The following is an 18,930-nucleotide window of genomic DNA, read 5'->3' as shown; positions in this document are numbered from 1 at the left end:
TATGGCTATTATTTACACTATTTTGCCAACTCCCTGGCACACTTTCTCATGTGAAAACTGTTTTAGATAATTAGTTTACTTTGCAATCAGCCTAAGCACTATAAATAAGCCACAGGTAATGTACAATGGGTACAATGGAGGGAGCAAGAAGAGTGAGAACAGTCAAAATTAGAGGAGGCCGAAGAATAGGACGTGGAGGTGAAGAAGTAGGAGGAAGAAGAGGAGGAAGAGGATGTAGAGGTGAAGAAGTGAGAGGGAGAGGACAAGGAGGAGCAAGGGGAGGACGAGGAGGGGGAAGAGGAAGGGTAAGAAGAGAAAGAAATAGCCCTTTTACAGTCAAAAAAATCAGTCTACATGTGGGGTTATTGTCATGTCAGGCCTGGATACGGCATTCCAGATTATATTTTTCCTGGTGCCTTGGACTAGGACATTGCATGTGATGTAGACAACATTTTGAGAGAGACGACACGATGTAGACTGAAGTTTTTTTTTTTTTTCAGTGAAATTGCTATTTTGTGTTTTGACTTGGAAAAACACACTTGTGTTTGTTTTGATATGTGTAAATAAACACCAATACTTGAAGTTTGGATCCCTGTATGCAAAAGTATGACCTCAAACTGACATAGTCTTGTGCACAGAGAAAGCAAAAGCCAGATGTGTTTTTTATTCATACCATCAGTGTGTAGTTGGCACATTGTGTGCTTATTATTGTGATGGCTTGTGTTTACTGTTTGATATGACACCATTTTTAGTGGTGTAGGAGACACGACCACAGCAACAGAAAACAGACTGAAAAGTAACATTGCAGTATGGTAGATAGACTACAGTCATTCATATGCTTTGTACTGATTGCATATTCAGATATTTGCACATATCTAGTTTCAACCAGACTGTGGGTTTCTCAATCAAGAGGATTTTTTCTGCACTTCTCTTCTTTTCCTTTTAGTTTGCCACACTGCAGACCACATGACTTCTAACTTGATAGTGGATGCACACACACACAGGCACAAGCACATAGGATATTCTTACAGTTCTGATTGGTTAAGCACATTTTTTTTTTTTTTTTTTGCAAAACTCTACACACAAATGGCAAAACCTCTCACCCAATCAGCAAAACATTGTAGTTCTTTTGCAAAAGCTAACACACCTTGCTTAACTCTTCACACCTTCGTAAAAATGGTGTTTTCGTATCTAACAGTAAACACAAGCCATCACAATAGTAAGCACACAATGTGCCAACAACACAGTGATGGTATGAATAACTCTGGAATACTCTGGATACTCTGGAAAGTGCAAATGCCCTGAACTGTTTTGGACCAATACGACTTATACTGTAAAGCTTATGGTTATAAAGTGTATTACCTGCAATGTGGAGACAATAGAGGCAAACTCATGCACTTGAGTTAATTTTTTTATTTGTTTAAGGAAGAGGAAAAAGATGTTGGAATACTGTACTGTTGCTTGGGGGTGTGGGGTGGGGGGCTTGTTGAGAGTGAAGTAGTTGGAATTGGAGCAGAAGGAGCTTGGTCTTGCTGGCAGTTTGCTGGAATGCCGGTGGGTGATCGTTTGCCAGAATTTCTTCTTAATTGGATCAGCGGCTAGATTGAGATGGCAGTCAGATATAAATCTGTACGCTTGTTGCTTTTCATAGGCCTAGTCTCACAACTCTTTGACTGCAGCTCATATGAAAATTGAACAGATTTCTTTGTAGTTCATAACTGATTATCACATTCTTCTGACTTGGATGTTTACTTTAATGCAAATTTTAATGGAAAAAACACTTTATCAAGACATTTCCCCTCTGTATTCTCTCAGATTTAATAATAATAACTGATACATTTTCCCTTTGATAGATACATGTAAAATAGAAATGTTTAGTGTTCATGTGTGTTCAGTTTGTGGCATTTGTTGATAACGTCCTTTACAACAAAGTCCTTTTAGGCAAGTCCCTCCACTCAGCGGCCATATAGCAACGCTTTTTGGGAACTTATCGGGCATCCTATTCAACAGAAATGCACGTGCGCAAGGTTTCACGACACCAATCTTGCTCCAGTGGCGAGTTCACAACACAAGATTTGGAAGATGTCTTCACAACACAACATCTGATTGGCTCAATGTATTCACATCACACCACACGATTGGCTCAATGTATTCACATGTCGACGTTTTGCCGAGGAAGGGGTGGGATATGTGTAGACAACGGATTAACCCCATGCATTTCTATGGAGGATTTTTTGAGTGCCGTGTCTCCTCATTAGAAAGTCTCTGTTTACAGTGACTTGGTCCAGAGACTTTCTAATGAGGAGACACAGCACTTAAAAAATCCTCCATAGAAATGCATGGGGTTAGTTTGTAACGCCGTTGTCTACACATATCCCACCCCTTCCTCGGCAAAACCTCGACATGTGAATACATTGAGCCAATCATGTGGTGTGAAGTGAATACATTGAGCCAATCATATGTGGTGTTGTGAAGACATCTTCCCAATTATGTGTTGTGAACTCGCCGCAGGAGCAAGATTGGTGTCGTGAAGCCTTGCGCACGCGCATTTCTGCTGAATAGGGTGCCCGATGAGTGCCCAAAAATCGTTACTATATGGCCGCTGAGTGGAGGGACTTTCCTAAAAGGACTTTGCTTGGTCTCTGTGAGGGGCAAACCTGTCCACCATCTCGATAAGGTCAGGATGGGAAGCCAGGAATGCCAGGGTGTTACGGGCATGGGTCCTGTTTCAGACACAACAGGTACATCAACACCCATATACAGAGTGCGAATTACCCCATCATAATTGGGGGGTACTGCTCCTTCACTTCTTCTATGACGATCATGGTCCACTACCATATCAATCCCCACCGTGATCACCAAGTGCAACATGTGTTGTGCAACACACACAAGGTCTAAACATGCGTCAAACTGATAATCATTAGGCTACAGAATATCTCATCGTTCTTATATATCCTGTCGTCTCCCTGCGGCCTGCTCACGGCTTTCATCCTGTGCCTGTCTGCTGAGCACCCCTTTCCTTAACACATATGAACAGTGTATAAAACCTAACTGCACCTACACTTTTAATGTAATTGTTTGTAGATCTTAGTGTTAATATTTCCTGCTTACTCTTTTAGCACCAAAAAAGAGCCTGATGTCTGTGTGTGCCCTTTCCTTCTCCTCATAGTGTCTCTTTGAATAAAATAAAATCCTGGTTTCATTAAGATAGTATCAGGGTTCTCAGATGAAACTACATTTATCAAGCTAAAAATATGAAATAATAGAATGTAAAAACAATACCAACCAATTAAAAACAAATTCAAATACTAGCACATACTATTTAGCCTAGGCTACTTGGGTCTTTTTATGTTTCCACAGGTTTCACTGATGCTATGTAGCCTAGGCTTAGCTACTGTACATCAGACCCTCTTGTGCATAGGCTACCGCCGGTAATATAAAAACACAGGATCTGTGCCAAACTAATTTCAAAAGGGCACAATAATTTATTCAAGATAAAATGAGAATAATCATAGGCTATGGAGTTCATCTCCTTGGAAATGACAATCGATTTTACCTCACCACAATGTAAAGCTTGATTTAAATAGAGAATTAGCCTATCTTGCTAACTAACCTTAACTAACTAAGGCCCACTTTACTAGCCTCAGTGGGTAAGTAGCAGGTAAGTAGCCAGTAATTCAATGTATGAAGATGTGACATGATGAAAGAACAAAACACGTTTATAAATGAAGGTTGTAAAATAACACATCTTCAACAACCTAGACGTCAGCTAGCAACTTACATTTACCCATGCACGTCAGCAGCAAACTGAATTTAGCCTACTGAAGGAATTTACCTAGCGTTTTGTCATTCAACGTTGACACTTGCTTGTGAAGTTGAAGTCGTTCTCTATCTCAGTTGCTCAGTGGTTAAAAATGGTACTGTCCACAATAGGGGTGTCTGAAATCGCTTTACATTAAAATGTTCCTACGGTGAAAATAGGAGTTGACTTGTATTGTAACTGTAATGATATTTTTCACAATATCAGAAAAATGATCTGACCCCCCCAAAACTGATATTTCTGTCTTTTTGGGGGGTACTGGGTCTTCATTGGGGGGTATAGTACCCCCCAGTACCCCCTGTAATTCGAACTATGCCTATATATTTACAGTGAGGACATAATGACAGCATCAAAGGAACATTATGTAGTTTTTATACCTTAAAATAACATTCAAAATAGATTTGAGGTCACACTGACTTTTAATAGTGATAATGGTGTGTATATTGACATTGCATTACGAAAAGGCCCAAAGCACAATTTTTATTCAAGACAGTAAAATAAAAGTGTATTACGCTATGCAACTATGGGGGAGTCTTGAGAGCAATTCTATATTGGGGTTTGATGCTCATTCATAGTCAGAACATGGAGCAACATTTATGTACAGTGCAAAACATATGTTTCATTTCCTGGATTGGATATACAACCTTCCACTAACTCTTCATTGTAAACTGTGGTAAACACACTATTTCAAATCCACTGCACTGACAGATGATTATGTTCCTTGATGTTTTGGACACATAATAGAATGCTGATTTGGTTTGGTTTGGTGATATAGCACTTCCACCTGCCTTCTACTGTCGAGGGCTACACTCTGGGGGCATGTTCCTGAGCCCCCATGCCATGTCCATGCCTTTAGAGTGTAGTGCTTTAGCTGCCTGGCTACTTTATCTGCTGGCTGCAGCAGATCCAGCTAGGTAAAACCGATTGTTTTAGGGTTTTTTTCCGTACCGACAGTATTCGGTGACCTCGAGAAACGGAAATGTATAGCCAGATTTCCCCTTTATTACAGTTTTTTTCAACTGCTTACACACTAAATCTTTGCTTGTCACACAATTTTCTAAACATGTCTTCCAGACATCATAACACCACACCAAATCTGCAAAACCATACACTAATTCTCAATGTTTGACTCAGTTTTCAATGAACTAAAATACATTTTGCAAAACACCACACACAATTTTCTACTTAACACACAGACATCTAACAGGAAGTAACTTGATTTCGTTTTTCAAACACAACCCATCAAAATGCTACACAAAATCACCAGTGCTTCACTCTCTCTCTTCACATGTGTAAACACTCATTACTTTACGGAACACCATCCAATCATTGCCTTAGTATAGGCCTATGAATACAGTAGATATACTCTATATGTAGGTATGGACCCTTTCAATCTGGCTCTAAAGGATTTCCGGTTGAAATGTTCAGAACCAATGCAGATATAATACTTTGAAAGGAATGTTCTACAAAATGTCGACTTTATGTACAGTAAAACTTTACTCTAGTCTTTTTTACTATATTTTTGTGTCTATGAATACATACATAACCACCCCCCACACACACGGATACAGACACACACACGCACACACACACAGAAGAAAAAGCAAAGTAATTTGATAGTAGTCAGTCATTTCCATCTTAGGCAAAATCAGTTTTTTCAGAACTCCATGTACATCTGGTGGTATTTTGCTTTGCTTTGTTCTTGTTGGCTGTAAAATACTGTATTCGCAACAGCAAATTATTTGGGAAAAATCACTATTTTTTGTTTCAATATTGTTTGCATTTTTACTGTGTATTTCAACTTCTCTCTGTAGATACCGTAACTTTCACTCTTGTATGGAAATACATAAAGTCTATGAAAGACCAGAGCGTTCGTTTTTGAGCAACAGTGTGTACATGATGTATCCAAAATGTCATATGACAAAAGTGTTTGTAATGTGAGGTGAATGTTTGATTTAAAGATGTGTTTATGAGTTTTGAAAACGTGTGTAAACAGTTGTAAAAAACTGTAACAAGTTGTGCAATTAGATAAAAATCAAAGGATTGATCTAAAGGCTGTTATTTTAATGGCAACTATGAACAACCTTTACAGTTTTTTTCAACTGCTTACACACAAAATCTTTTCTCGTCACACAATTTTCTAAACATGTCATCCAAACATCATAACCTCACACCAAATCTGCAAAACCATACACTAATTCTCAATGTTTGACTCAGTTTTCAATGTACTAAAACACATTTTGCAAAACACCACACTCAATTTTCTACTTAACACACAAAAATCTAACAGGAAGTAACTTGATTTAGTTTTTCAAACACAACCTATCAAAATGCCACACTAAATCACCAGTGCTTCACTCCCACTCGTCACATGTGCAAACACTCATCACTTTATTGAACACCAACGAATCATTGGCTTAGTATAGGCCTATAAATAGGTCAAATGTCAAGATGTCTGTTTTGAACAATGGATGACAACGCAGAAAGAGCCAGGAGAGGTGGAGGTAGAGGCAGAGGACGAGCACGAGGTGTTCGGGTTCGAGGAGGAGGAGGAGGAGGAGGAGGAGGAGGAGGAGGAGGAGGAGGAAGGGGAGGAAGAGGAGGAAGAGGACGAGCTGGACGAGTTGGACATGGAAGAGGACGAGGGCAAAGAAGGGAAATAAGGAGAGCCGTCTCAGATGAGATTAGGGCTACATTGATTGATCATGTGATCAACCATGGGTTGACCATGAGGGAGGCTGGACTGAGGGTCCAGCCAAATGTAAATCGATTTACGGTGGCAGGCATTATCCGAACATATCGAAATGAGAACAGGTATGCAACGACTGTATCTACAGTAATATACTGTACACATAATAGTTATTTCAGCACAACTGAAAAATGCATACAATAGTAGTTCTTACTGTACTGTATCATGTTACTGTTCTGCATTTCATGAATCATGAATGGCCAGTGCGGTGTGTTACAGTATCATATACTATGGTACAGCTTACTGCAGGAAGACATTTTTGACTATATGACATAGCACACATTCACTATGTTTATGAATCTTCTACAGAGTGGAAAGGCAAAGGAATCGTGGAGGGCGAGGGCGCAAATTCACCGACGAGCAAGAGACCGAAATCATAAATATGGTTCTGGCAAATAATGTGATTAGAATCCATCAGATCCAACACCATATTATAAATGATGCAACTGTTTTCAATAACATTGTTACAGTAAGCTTGTCCACAATTCATCGTGTCCTCCAGAAGAATCAGTTGCGCATGAAACAGCTATACAGGGTCCCATTTGAAAGGAACTGCGACCGAGTGAAGAACCTACGTCATGACTTTGTGGATGTATGTATGCAAAACCACTTCCAGTACATTTAGAATTGCACCTACCGAGCCAGATTACATGTAGTGTCTTGGTTTTTGCACATGTGTGTGTCTATATATCTGTATATATACTTTTGTCTCTTACAGAGAATTTTGGAGATGGATGCAGATGGAGATGTCCTCCATGAATATATATATATATATATATAGATGAGGTGGGCTTCAACTTGACAAAAACTAGAAGAAGGGGGAGAAATATCATTGGACAAAGGGCCATTTTGAATGTCCCTGGGCAACGTGGGGGAAACATTACAATGTGTGCTGCCATCACAAATAATGGTGTCCTGCATCACCATGCAACACTTGGCCCCTACAACACTGCTCACATCATAACTTTTCTGGATGCAATTCATCGCATACTTGTTCCAGGTCAGCAGAATCAAGATCAGCAAAGATTTGTGGTCATATGGGACAATGTCAGCTTTCATCGGGCCCATCTGGTCCAGAACTGGTTTGTCACCCATCCTCATTTCTCTGTTCTGTACCTGCCTCCTTATTCTCCATTTCTCAATCCAATTGAGGAATTTTTCTCCACATGGCGCTGGCGAGTATATGATCGTCGTCCCTATGCCCGCATTCCACTTCTCCAGGCAATGGAGGAAGCATGTGGCGACATTGACGCTGTCTCTATTCAAGGATGGATGCGCCATGCAAGAAGGTTCTTTCCTCGGTGTTTAGCGAGAGAGAACATAGCATGCGACGTGGACGAAGTATTGTGGCCAGACCCAGCCCGGAGGAGAGATGAAGCCTAGACACACACCCAACCCCCCAACTCCTACCCTCTGCCCAAGCAACACACACACAAATACAGTAATAATTTTGTTTACAGTATAAGTATTTGTTTGAAATCAGCTTTTTCCTGGATGTGTTTGGTTTCTGTCCAACTACATGTGGTAGTTGGATTTGTTTTATGTGCTGTACAAATATTGTATTCAATGCAGCAAATTATTTGGAAAAAATAAATATTTTTGGTTTCAATTCTGCTTATGTGTGTTGTGAGTATATTTCACCTTTTCTCTGCAGTTTTATATAGAAATAAACATAGAATTCCATGAAAGACAGAAGTGCTTTAGGTTTTGAACAACAGTGTGTACATGATGTATCCAAAATGTCATATTATGACAAAAGTGTTTGTAATGTGAGGCGAATGTTTGCTTTAAACATGTGTTTTTGACATTTTGAATGTTGTGTGTCATTTTGCTGGAGATTTGAGGCATTTGGCATTTTGTGTGAGCAATTGTTGATTTTGTGTGTGGAGTTTTGAGAAATAGACACAGAGTTTTGAAAACGTGTGTAAACAATTGTAAAAAACTGTAATAAATATGGACAAAAAACATTCAGATATGTCATCCAACCCAAAGCTGCTTTCACATAGAGAGGAACAATGATATTTCAACAATTTAGTGAGAGATGTTACCTAAAATCTAAATAGATTACCTAAGCCTACTCATAATCCAAAAGGAAAATGCAATTGTGCAATGCCCCTGCTATCACTAACAGCAGATGGTTCAAAGAGTCGCCTCAGTCACTGTGTCAACTGTGTTTCGCTGTGTCCAAAAAGCTCCCATTTGTAAAGTACACATTCGCAAAAACGACATTGTCACTGCTTTTCTGTGTTACTGAGGCTCATCTCTTGGTCTGTGGCACTTCTTTGTTGATGCATTACGCGGTTTTACTATCATTATGTGCATGTTTTCCTCACAAAAACAAGACTGACTTCAACCTCTCTATCTAGACGTCAAAAGTTCCCAGTTCGTTGCAAAAAGGATACAGACCCACATATGACCCCATATATTCACTTTAAAGTGTAGGCTATGCTCTTCACAACAGACATCGTCTTGTTGATAAATGTCATAACGCTACTCATATGTGTTACAAAAAGTGCTTGTAGAAAACACAAGTGATCTCATCGTCACAGACAACCCGTGAGAGCTCTCCGTCTGTTGAGTCTAAATGGTTCTCATGTTTATTTTAAATCCAGCCCACTGGCTCCTGTCGTCATACATTCTCTCAGGTCTCAGAAGTTGTTTGAGCGGAAAACGAAAAATGGCAGAAACTGCTCCAGCCCCCGCTGCTGCTCCAGCAAAGGCCCCCAAGAAGAAGGCGCCCCGACCCAAGAAAACTGGACCAAGTGTAGGCGAGCTCGTCGTCAAGGCTATCTCTGCCTCCAAAGAGAAGAAAGGAGTCTCTCTTGCTGCGCTGAAGAAAGCTTTGGCGGCTGGTGGGTACGATGTGGAAAAGAACAACGCTCGTGTCAAGCTGGCCATCAAGAGTTTGGTTACAAAGGGTACTCTTGTCCAGACCAAGGGGACTGGTGCCTCCGGCTCCTTCAAGCTGAACAAGGCGGTGGAAAAGAAGCCCGCAAAGAAGGCAGCTCCTAAAGCCAAGAAGCCAGCAACGAAGAAGCCTGCCGCGGCCAAGAAGGCCAAGAAGGTAGCAGCCAAGAAGCCGGCGGCCGCCAAAAAGTCTCCGAAGAAAGCAGCCAAGAAGCCCGCCACGCCGAAAAAGGCAACGAAGAGCCCGAAGAAGGCCAAGAAGCCCGCTGCACCCAAGAAGGCAGCAAAGAGCCCCAAGAAAGCCAAGGCAGCAAAACCCAAGGCGGCCAAGCCTAAAGTTGCTAAACCCAAAAAGGCTGCACCCAAGAAGAAGTAAATGTTGCGTTTTTAACACGTTTACAAAAAGGCTCTTTTAAGAGCCACCCAAAAGTTCTTTGAATGCGTTTATTCCAGCAGTGCCTGCTCGTATATAAACATACTCGCTTTGAGTGTGTACTTTCACAACGACCGATTAGCTTTCTATAACTTCCACAAAATTCACTGGCCCAGAGGGAAATTTAAACAGTGAGTTGAAATTAACAGTATGGGTAATGAACTAATGGATCATGAATTCAAATTTAAAATAGATTAAATTTCATTAACGTTATCATAAAACATGCCCCTTTGCTCATGCATCAGTTGCTTCTAATCAGTTAACTTATAACTCACAATGCCCTCTTGCTCATAAAGCAGTTGCTCCCAAACAATACAAAGAATCCAAAATGTTGCAACACACAACCACTTCAATTTGTTACATTGTAACAATGTACAGTATATCACAAAGTATCCAAAAGCTGTTTGCTATATTATAACAGTTACCACGCGAAGCTTTGTTGATTTACTATGACCATTAAAGTGAACCTCTGAAATCTTTGCTGTGACTTAAACTGGGATATTACTTCTCTACTGTGTTATGCATTAGGTTTTTTGAGCTGATGGGAATACGCGCCAAATAGAACTCAAGTTGATGTCCTGCAGCGAGCTACACGTTGATTGGCTCTCAGCATTCTTTTCTCAGCCACTGGGGCACTGCGTAGCCCCGAGCTGGTATGTCATATTAAGACATGACTGGCCGTAGTTGAGCACTTGAGTTATCAAACGAGATCTCAACACCTACTAAATATGAGCGGTAGAGGCAAAACCGGTGGCAAAGCCAGAGCTAAAGCCAAGACACGTTCATCCAGGGCTGGACTGCAGTTCCCCGTGGGCCGTGTGCACAGGCTGCTGCGTAAAGGTAATTATGCTCAGCGTGTCGGCGCTGGTGCACCGGTTTACTTGGCTGCCGTGCTCGAGTACCTGACTGCTGAGATCCTGGAGTTGGCCGGCAACGCTGCCCGTGACAATAAGAAGACCCGTATCATTCCTCGCCATCTGCAGCTGGCTGTGCGTAACGACGAGGAGTTGAACAAACTGCTCGGCGGTGTGACCATCGCTCAGGGCGGTGTGCTGCCCAACATCCAGGCTGTGCTGTTGCCCAAGAAAACAGAGAAGTCCAAATAAATCTGCTAGCCCTAAAGCCCCTGAAACAAAGGCTCTTTTAAGAGCCACCCAAATACCTAGAAAACTAATTTCCAAGTTGTCTTTGACAATTTCTCTACTGTAATTTCTTTATGTACACATGTGAAAAATAATTAGGAAATCTAACCCCTTTTATTCGATCAATATTTGGCCTTCGCTCTCCTAAATGCCATCTATTAAGTAATTGTCCTAGTCCAGTTAAAAAATCTAATTAATCGACTGCAATTCATTCAAGACCAGAATCAGAATTCCGTTGTCATTGCGGAGGGTAAAACGAAATTGGTTAGCAGTCGTAAGGGTGCATTCAATAAATAACTTTAAATAAATGTAAAAGCAATAATATATCCAAGCCACACATACATTTTCACCAACCTTCCATAGGTGTACGCACATACACAAGCATGAAAGGAAGTAGTGAGATGATAAATGTAAGTTCTTAGTTAATGCAAGGCTGCGGAATGATCTTGGGACCTCGTAGTTAACCACCATGATGCAGTCTTTCTATTACATATTCATGGTAGTTTGTCTTTTCCTACAAATCAAATACACGTATTTGAAGGCCTACATTTAGCAAATACAGGCAAGCTTAGGTAATAATGTATGTTTGTACATGTTAGCTAACAAGTTATTGTTTGTTGTGTTTGTTTCTACAACAGAGTATGCACTGACTGATAGATTTTTTTAAGTGAATTTATTTTTATTCGAATTTATATTGAACATGTTCTGTGAATAGTGAATCAAAGCAATGAGAGGCCTTTAGGGAGTGGGCTTTGTATTTCGAATTTCAGGCGCCACTCGGAGGGAACTTGGAAGACCAATCAGCAGAGACTAAAGACCTGACGTAAACAGGGGGCGGGCTGCGGTCATAGGCCTTATATATCCACGTTCGGCAAAAGTGTTCATACTCTTCAAACCCGAAGAATAAATAATAATGGCAAGAACCAAGCAGACAGCCCGCAAATCTACCGGAGGTAAGGCTCCGAGGAAGCAGCTCGCCACCAAGGCTGCGCGTAAAAGCGCACCAGCAACCGGTGGAGTGAAGAAGCCTCACCGTTACAGGCCTGGTACCGTAGCTCTGAGAGAGATCCGTCGTTACCAGAAGTCCACTGAGCTGCTGATCCGCAAGCTGCCTTTCCAGCGTCTGGTGAGAGAAATTGCTCAGGACTTCAAGACTGATCTGCGCTTCCAGAGCTCTGCAGTCATGGCTCTTCAGGAGGCTAGCGAGGCTTATCTGGTCGGTCTGTTCGAGGATACTAACCTGTGCGCCATCCACGCTAAGAGGGTCACCATCATGCCCAAAGACATCCAGCTGGCTCGTCGTATCCGTGGGGAGCGTGCTTAAATTAACCCAAATCAGGACCCGATAACTCAAAAGGCTCTTTTAAGAGCCACCTAAACATTCAGAAAAGCTATTTTCCAAACTGCCTGCCGAAACATTACACAATCACAGATGCAAGTGTAGTCGCGTGGTGTCGTAACACTGGTGTCATGTTTCGGTCTTAGGACAGAGTTCTGATTAGATCAGATACCACAACACCAACACAGCCCTGTTTCATTGACGCCTGTAAAAGTTTCGTTTTTTTGCAGGCATATTTCGACGTCAGGGTTTCTCATCCAGTTCTTAAGTCCTTTGCCAGGCTTTTTGGGTTGTAACGCAACCATGAATACCGTGTCTTGGTTTGCAATTATTAAATAGACTTTATATCCCAAAGTCCCATATCCTAATCAGTAGAGACTAGATCCTCAAAATAATAATACATTAATTGGTATTTGCCTACAGCTGTTTATCTGCAGATAAATATAATTATATTGGGATTACTTTTCAAAGAACATGTGGGTGGCTCTTAAAAGAGCCTTTGAGATTGGAGAGCGTGTTTCAAATTCGATTTTACTTGGAGCTGGTGTACTTGGTGACGGCCTTGGTTCCCTCGGACACAGCGTGCTTGGCCAGCTCACCGGGCAGAAGCAGACGCACTGCAGTCTGGATCTCCCTGGAAGAGATAGTGGAACGCTTGTTGTAGTGAGCCAAGCGGGAGGCTTCTCCAGCGATGCGTTCGAAGATGTCGTTTACGAAGGAGTTCATAATGCCCATGGCCTTGGAAGAGATACCGGTGTCAGGGTGGACCTGCTTCAAGACTTTGTATACGTAGATAGCGTAGCTCTCTTTCCTGGACTTTCTGCGTTTCTTGCCTCCCTTGCCGGCTGCTTTTGTCACGGCTTTCTTTGAGCCTTTCTTTGGGGCAGGTTTAGCTGGGTCTGGCATGTTGATTCATCGACTATAAGAAAACCAAATGTCTGCACTTAGATTGAAGTTACCTGGTATATATGCCAGGCTCTATGCAACTAGAGGACTACGACACCTCAAACACCCACGACCAGAATGGCTTGTAATTTCCCTTCGAAACCAAATACGTAGACACGGTTGGTCATTTTGTATCGAAGGGGGGAGTCAGTGAGAGAAGGTTTACGACCTGTTGTTCTTTTCCCGCACTTTTCTTCTGAATAAATTTATGGCAAATAGTTTTTACATTTAGCGGTGTAATTCATGATTGCCGTTTTTCTCAATCACTTTGGTGCACTTCTCGAATCACCATTAACGTGTGTGCGATATAACTGTAAAATGGTTCTTTAATGAACTGTTTGCATTGCAATATGTTGACAGACGTTTTCACAGTATGAAAACACGCTTTTACAGCACTGTGCAAAAGAATATAGATGAGTAAAATATAGGAAACACTCCTTCGATTTACATTGCTACACTCTGACGTCCCTGTCTGTGAGGCCAAATGTATATTTGCTTGAATGATCATAAAAAAATGTTACGGCAACACATGTGCATGTAATAACTTAAACAATGAAAGGTCTAATTGATTTATGGGGTAGGACTATTCGGACCAGCATACATGTGTTTTGTTTGTTTGTTTAATATTTGGTAGAGTATTATCCCTAATTTTACGCTCATGGCGTCGGACGCTGTTGGAGAAGTCATTAAGAAATTGTCACATAGGCCTACAAAATAGCATGTGAATACGTAGTTCACACGTATGCCACGCATTTTAAGCCTTCCATTAGATTGCAATGGCCTAGTCTCGCATAAAAATTGCCATCGAGACTGAATTCCAAGAGTGCGTTTATAATTCACATTAACCTATAAAAACAGGAATATTATCTTTCACAAGGAATTGGGTGGCTCTTAAAAGAGCCTTTATATTTAGTCGAAGGAGACATCTGATCTTTACCCACCAAAACCATACAGAGTACGACCCTGGCGTTTAAGAGCATAAACCACGTCCATAGCGGTCACGGTCTTTCTCTTGGCATGCTCAGTATAAGTGACGGCGTCACGAATTACGTTCTCCAGGAAAACCTTCAAGACACCTCGGGTTTCCTCGTAGATGAGACCAGAGATACGCTTCACACCTCCACGGCGAGCCAGACGCCTGATTGCAGGTTTGGTGACATGTTCATACATCAATTCTTCCTTCGTCTACTACCTCAAAGATTCCACATATAAACGTTTCCTTTACAGTAAGAATGCAATAGATTCTGAATACCTGTTTTATTGTGGTGTTTTTCCTTTTCCTTGCCATCGTATACCTCCTGAATTTAAAATAAGGAACTATAATTTTAATTTCACAAGTAGGCCTATAACGAATCTCCACAGAATTTACTACTAACCATACTTAAGTACCCTTTTGATATTTAATCGAAAAGGTTTATACAGTATAAAGAAGCACATATTCTACACATAAATAACTGTTGCCCGAGATGTAGACAAATTTCAGCCTTTTACCTGACAAACACCAGCATGAGAGCAAGAATCACGGCTATGACGATTCCTGATGTGACAGCTATGGAAATGACAAGTCCCCCTGGCACAGAAACATGCTATTTTTAATTATCATAATCATGATAACATTCATAATACTTAACAAAAGTCTGACATGGTACTGAAGTCAATCAAGCAACAATGGTTCTTCAATATGTGAGACTACATTCACACAGCCGTTTTGTTTTGAGTCTGACAGGGTTTTGTTTCATTTTCACCTATCATCCACACTACTCTGGTATTTCTGAGCTCCTGAAACAGAACCATTTGAACCACAGGCTTTGCGTTTTCATGGGGACAGTGAATCTGCAAACAGTTGAAAATGACGATGTAAACCCAATGTGCCCTTACTGATTGGACCTTGACATTCTAATGTTTCTTGAGTCTCCAAGACTCACTTTGACTTCCACTACTAACCTGACAGCTGTGACTGCACTATGCAGAGGAAAATACAAGCTTAGTAGCCTTGTTGTCTTTGGTAGTACCTGCAGTTATATGACACATAGCATATTGCTGATAATTGCACAAATGGTCATGTGATTTGTGCAAATGGTCACGTTATCTGTGCTTCAGGAGCCCGCCCCCCCACTCCCCACACACACACACACACACACACACACACACTCCTGGTGTCACGTGCAGACAAGATTCTAGGATTGAAAACACGCTGAGTGGACGGGGAACGTATTTATAAAACGAAACACAAAACAGTGTAGATGTAACCTGAGATGATTCATCATATTTAAGAAAAGACTGATACTTAAGTCAATCAAGCAACAATGGCTCTTCAATGTGTCTAACCTTTAGAAGGAACAGCAACTCCAGTAGAGTTCTGAGAGCCAAGTTCATTCTGTGCCTCACAGTAGTAAAGTCCACTGGTATCAGAGGTCAGATTGAAGCTGATGCTCTCCCCTGTGCCCCTAACAAGAGATTCAGCTCCACTCTTCATGTACCAGGTGTAGGTGTGCACTGGTGGGTTGGCATCACTGCTGCAGGTCAGAGTCACTGAAGTCCCCTCCTTTATTCCATCAGAGGGACTGATGGAAACTGAGACATGTGTTGGCCTGTCTGTTAAAACATACGTGCAGCCAGGTTACAGTTCCCTTTTGATGAATATATTTGAATTGTTTACAGTTTTAACAAAAGAAGGCATGGGAAACAATATTGTTTAGAAGGTCTGTTAGATCAGTTTGGTGAGATTTTGTGCCACAACAGTTTACAATATCCATCACTCACATCAGTCGTTTATGCTAGATAATTTTCTTTAGAACAATAACATTATAAAGAAGTTAAATAGAAGTGCAGACATGTTCACTTACATCTCACATTGAGAAAGACATCATTTGAAGAGAGACTCTCGTGTCCACTAACAGCACAGGAGTAACTGCCTGCATCCTCACTGCTGACTGGGTTTAGATGCAGCTTGTTGTCTCTGGTTGTGTGTTTATAGGTCACAGGCTGCCCATTCTTGTACCAGATGAAGGTGGGGTCTTTGCTCAGTCTACAGGTGGTATCACAGGTGAGGGTCACTCTCTCTCCCTCTGTCACTGCTTCAGGAGGTATGAACACCTGCAGAGCTGGAGGATGTACAGTATTATACAGACAGTTCTGAGTGTAGACACATTTCAGTACCCAAATAGTAAAAGCAGTTACCTGTAACAGTGATGTTGACTCCAGGTGACCGAGAGTAACCCTCTCCCTGTTTTGTTAAGAACCTGAAGGCGTATTCTCCAGAGTGACTCTCTCTGATGTCTTTCAGTCTCAGAGTGCAACTATTCTTTTCAGTCCCTCGATACTCCATGTGGTTTTGATAGTCTTTATCCAAATTTAGGTCTATAGAGTGATTGCTTGTTTTTTTATTGTTAAACCAGAATGTTGCATTGATGTTTTGATCTCTGGGATATTTGTAAGTGCAGGAAATATCCACAGTGGAGCCCTTCAATACACAGATGCTGCTAGATGAGTAGTTCACACCCCAACACTGTTCAGCTGGAGCACCTGCAGCCAGGTTTGGAATTTGAGCATCAATGTATTCAATGTAATGTACGTTGTTTTGGACAAAAGTATTTGTTAATCAAGTGAACTCTAGTGAAGTAGCAAAAAGTGGTCTTTGATCTGTATATGACTTTTTCAGAACATGATATGCTTGACGTATTTAACACTCACACACTACTGTGATGCAGAGCAAAATTAGATATAAAGACATTAATTCTTAGCTAATGTCAAGAATTTGAATTTCATCTGCACTCACACACTGTGGGGGAGGGGTGACCCTCATGACCTCTCACAGCACAGGAGTAATGGGCTGCTTCAGAATGTTTGGTTGAGTCCAGTAGTATGAAGGCTGTAGTTTCGTCTCGTAGAGTCTGTCCATTCTTGTACCAGACATACTGAGAGTCCAAACTGCAGAAAGTACTGCAGGTCACTTTAGTCTGATTCTGATTCCCTACAACAGCCTCCTCCTTCACCTGCAGGTCTGAGAGGACAGGTTGGAGGTCATTAAGATTTATTCCATTACAAAATAATCTAATGAGTCAAACTGCCATATTTACTCAGAAGTACATTACCTGTGATTGAAAGTTCAACACCAGGTCTGCCTGTTATCCAGCTGTAGTGAAGGGTTGTGTAAAACTGAAACCGATAAACACCAGAGTGATCATCTGACAGTTTGTCTATTTTCAGACTGCAGTTATAATCAGGAGGGTTGTGTCTTCTGACTCTCTCTCTCGTCTCTTCATACCACTCTCCTCCAATATATCCACCAATCCAGGAATAGTCGTATGTGCAGGGCAGGACCACTGACGCTCCTTTAAAACCACAGACTCTAGTGGTGGAGTATGTCACACTCCCCTCACTCTGCACAGCTGAAACAAAACCAACAAAAAGCATCAATCGGTCCACACACTACTCTGCGATAAGGATGGCATGAAACTGAATGAAGATTTTTCTAAAATTAGGAAAATGTTGCTTTCATGATATGAAGTTGCTCTTTGTCAATGTTGAGTTCCTATGTGCTGTGTTTCTGTTATACGACTGTGTAAGATTTAAAATGTCTTCTTATACAGCTCTTCAGAATCCTTACAGTTTGTAATAAGCCTTGTAATAAGTAGCATAATGTGCTGCCCGCCAGTCATTATCGAAAAAATACAAAGTAAATCTTCGCCCCGTCGGGACCTGTTTTCCAGTAATAATGACAAGCACACGTTACCGGGGGGAAAAAACTCTTCACCCAGTCGGGACTTGTTTTCCAAAAATGACCGGCAGACAATACATCATCCCTTGCATAGTGAGTGGGGTTGTTTTTTTACTTTACCTGGCAGACTTAGGAGAAATAATACCACCAACATGTACATTATCACCTTCCCTGCAACAATAAGACACTCTGGTGAATATGACATGTGGAATTCATTGCAAATAGAAAACTTGATAAATTATTGTTAATGCGTTTAAGTAAACACATCACATTTTGAGATGAGAAAAGAAACCCAGATAAAGGTACATTGGAGAGTGCAGTAGAGACTAGGACGTGTCCAGTCCACAGAAAGAGCACACTATCTGATCCTTTTAGGCCTTTACTAATATGCTGAACCTGCTGCCGATCGCATAATCAAAGCAAGTATACAAGAGACATTGCAGTGTCACGTAAAGTATTACAATATCCTTTCCGAGAACATTAGAAACAAGATAAAGTAACCACCAAAACATATGGCCCCTGTCATTTTCCAAATTGTAATCAAAATTAATTTCCACACACTGACATTGGTCAGATACCTATCAAGAAGCGAACTGAGCGATGGTTTGATTACAATGGGAGAGGGCCACTGAGAACTCTCATGCAAGGGGTCAGAGAAACATACAGAATACAGAAAACAATATTGAAGAAATACAATGACAAATACAGATAAACCAACAGTCAAGTACACAAATAGCAAGATGCTATAAAAAAGACCTCATTATCACAGTTACACTTCAAATAGGCAAGAAACACAAATAAAACTGAATATGACAATATGAGTATAATACAGGTGTTGAAATCTGTCATTACTGGGCTCTGGAGCAGAGTGGCTA

General features: G+C 41.1%; 5 protein-coding genes and 1 long non-coding RNA gene across 6 annotated transcripts; 4 read left to right on the top strand and 2 right to left on the bottom strand.

The window, feature by feature from the left end:
• Window positions 1–6,413: 6,413 nt before the first annotated feature.
• LOC121719236 lies at window positions 6,414–7,333 on the top strand. The gene is made up of 3 exons (XR_006034205.1): window positions 6,414–6,634; window positions 6,879–7,161; window positions 7,288–7,333. It is a non-coding gene; the product is annotated as an uncharacterized LOC121719236 (long non-coding RNA).
• Window positions 7,334–9,203: 1,870 nt separating this feature from the next.
• LOC121719221 (histone H1-like) lies at window positions 9,204–10,389 on the top strand. Its single transcript, XM_042104660.1, has one exon. The coding sequence runs from the start codon at window positions 9,247–9,249 to the stop codon at window positions 9,850–9,852; it is 606 nt and encodes a 201-aa protein (XP_041960594.1). The 5' UTR covers window positions 9,204–9,246; the 3' UTR covers window positions 9,853–10,389.
• A 248-nt stretch (window positions 10,390–10,637) lies between these two features.
• On the top strand, window positions 10,638–11,041 carry LOC121719198 (histone H2A). The gene has a single exon (XM_042104634.1). The coding sequence runs from the start codon at window positions 10,638–10,640 to the stop codon at window positions 11,013–11,015; it is 378 nt and encodes a 125-aa protein (XP_041960568.1). The 3' UTR covers window positions 11,016–11,041.
• A 908-nt stretch (window positions 11,042–11,949) lies between these two features.
• On the top strand, window positions 11,950–12,465 carry LOC121719190 (histone H3). The gene has a single exon (XM_042104626.1). It carries the CDS (start codon window positions 11,965–11,967, stop codon window positions 12,373–12,375), a length of 411 nt encoding a protein of 136 aa, XP_041960560.1. The 5' UTR covers window positions 11,950–11,964; the 3' UTR covers window positions 12,376–12,465.
• A 456-nt stretch (window positions 12,466–12,921) lies between these two features.
• Window positions 12,922–13,470, bottom strand: LOC121719209 (histone H2B-like). Its single transcript, XM_042104647.1, has one exon. It carries the CDS (start codon window positions 13,294–13,296, stop codon window positions 12,922–12,924), a length of 375 nt encoding a protein of 124 aa, XP_041960581.1. The 5' UTR covers window positions 13,297–13,470.
• Window positions 13,471–14,268: 798 nt separating this feature from the next.
• LOC121717951 (B-cell receptor CD22-like) lies at window positions 14,269–18,215 on the bottom strand. Its single transcript, XM_042102675.1, has 8 exons — window positions 18,176–18,215; window positions 17,430–17,726; window positions 17,114–17,338; window positions 16,182–16,439; window positions 15,664–15,930; window positions 14,827–14,905; window positions 14,588–14,633; window positions 14,269–14,421 (listed from the first exon to the last, which is right to left on the bottom strand). The coding sequence occupies exons 1-8, from the start codon at window positions 18,213–18,215 to the stop codon at window positions 14,269–14,271; spliced, it is 1,365 nt and encodes a 454-aa protein (XP_041958609.1).
• Window positions 18,216–18,930: the final 715 nt, after the last annotated feature.

Source organism: Alosa sapidissima, chromosome 9, assembly GCF_018492685.1.
Source record: "Alosa sapidissima isolate fAloSap1 chromosome 9, fAloSap1.pri, whole genome shotgun sequence".
Classification (NCBI taxonomy): Eukaryota; Metazoa; Chordata; class Actinopteri; order Clupeiformes; family Clupeidae; genus Alosa; species Alosa sapidissima.
The sequence above is the reverse complement of the archived record's forward strand: the minus strand, read 5'-3'. Positions and strand labels throughout refer to the sequence as shown.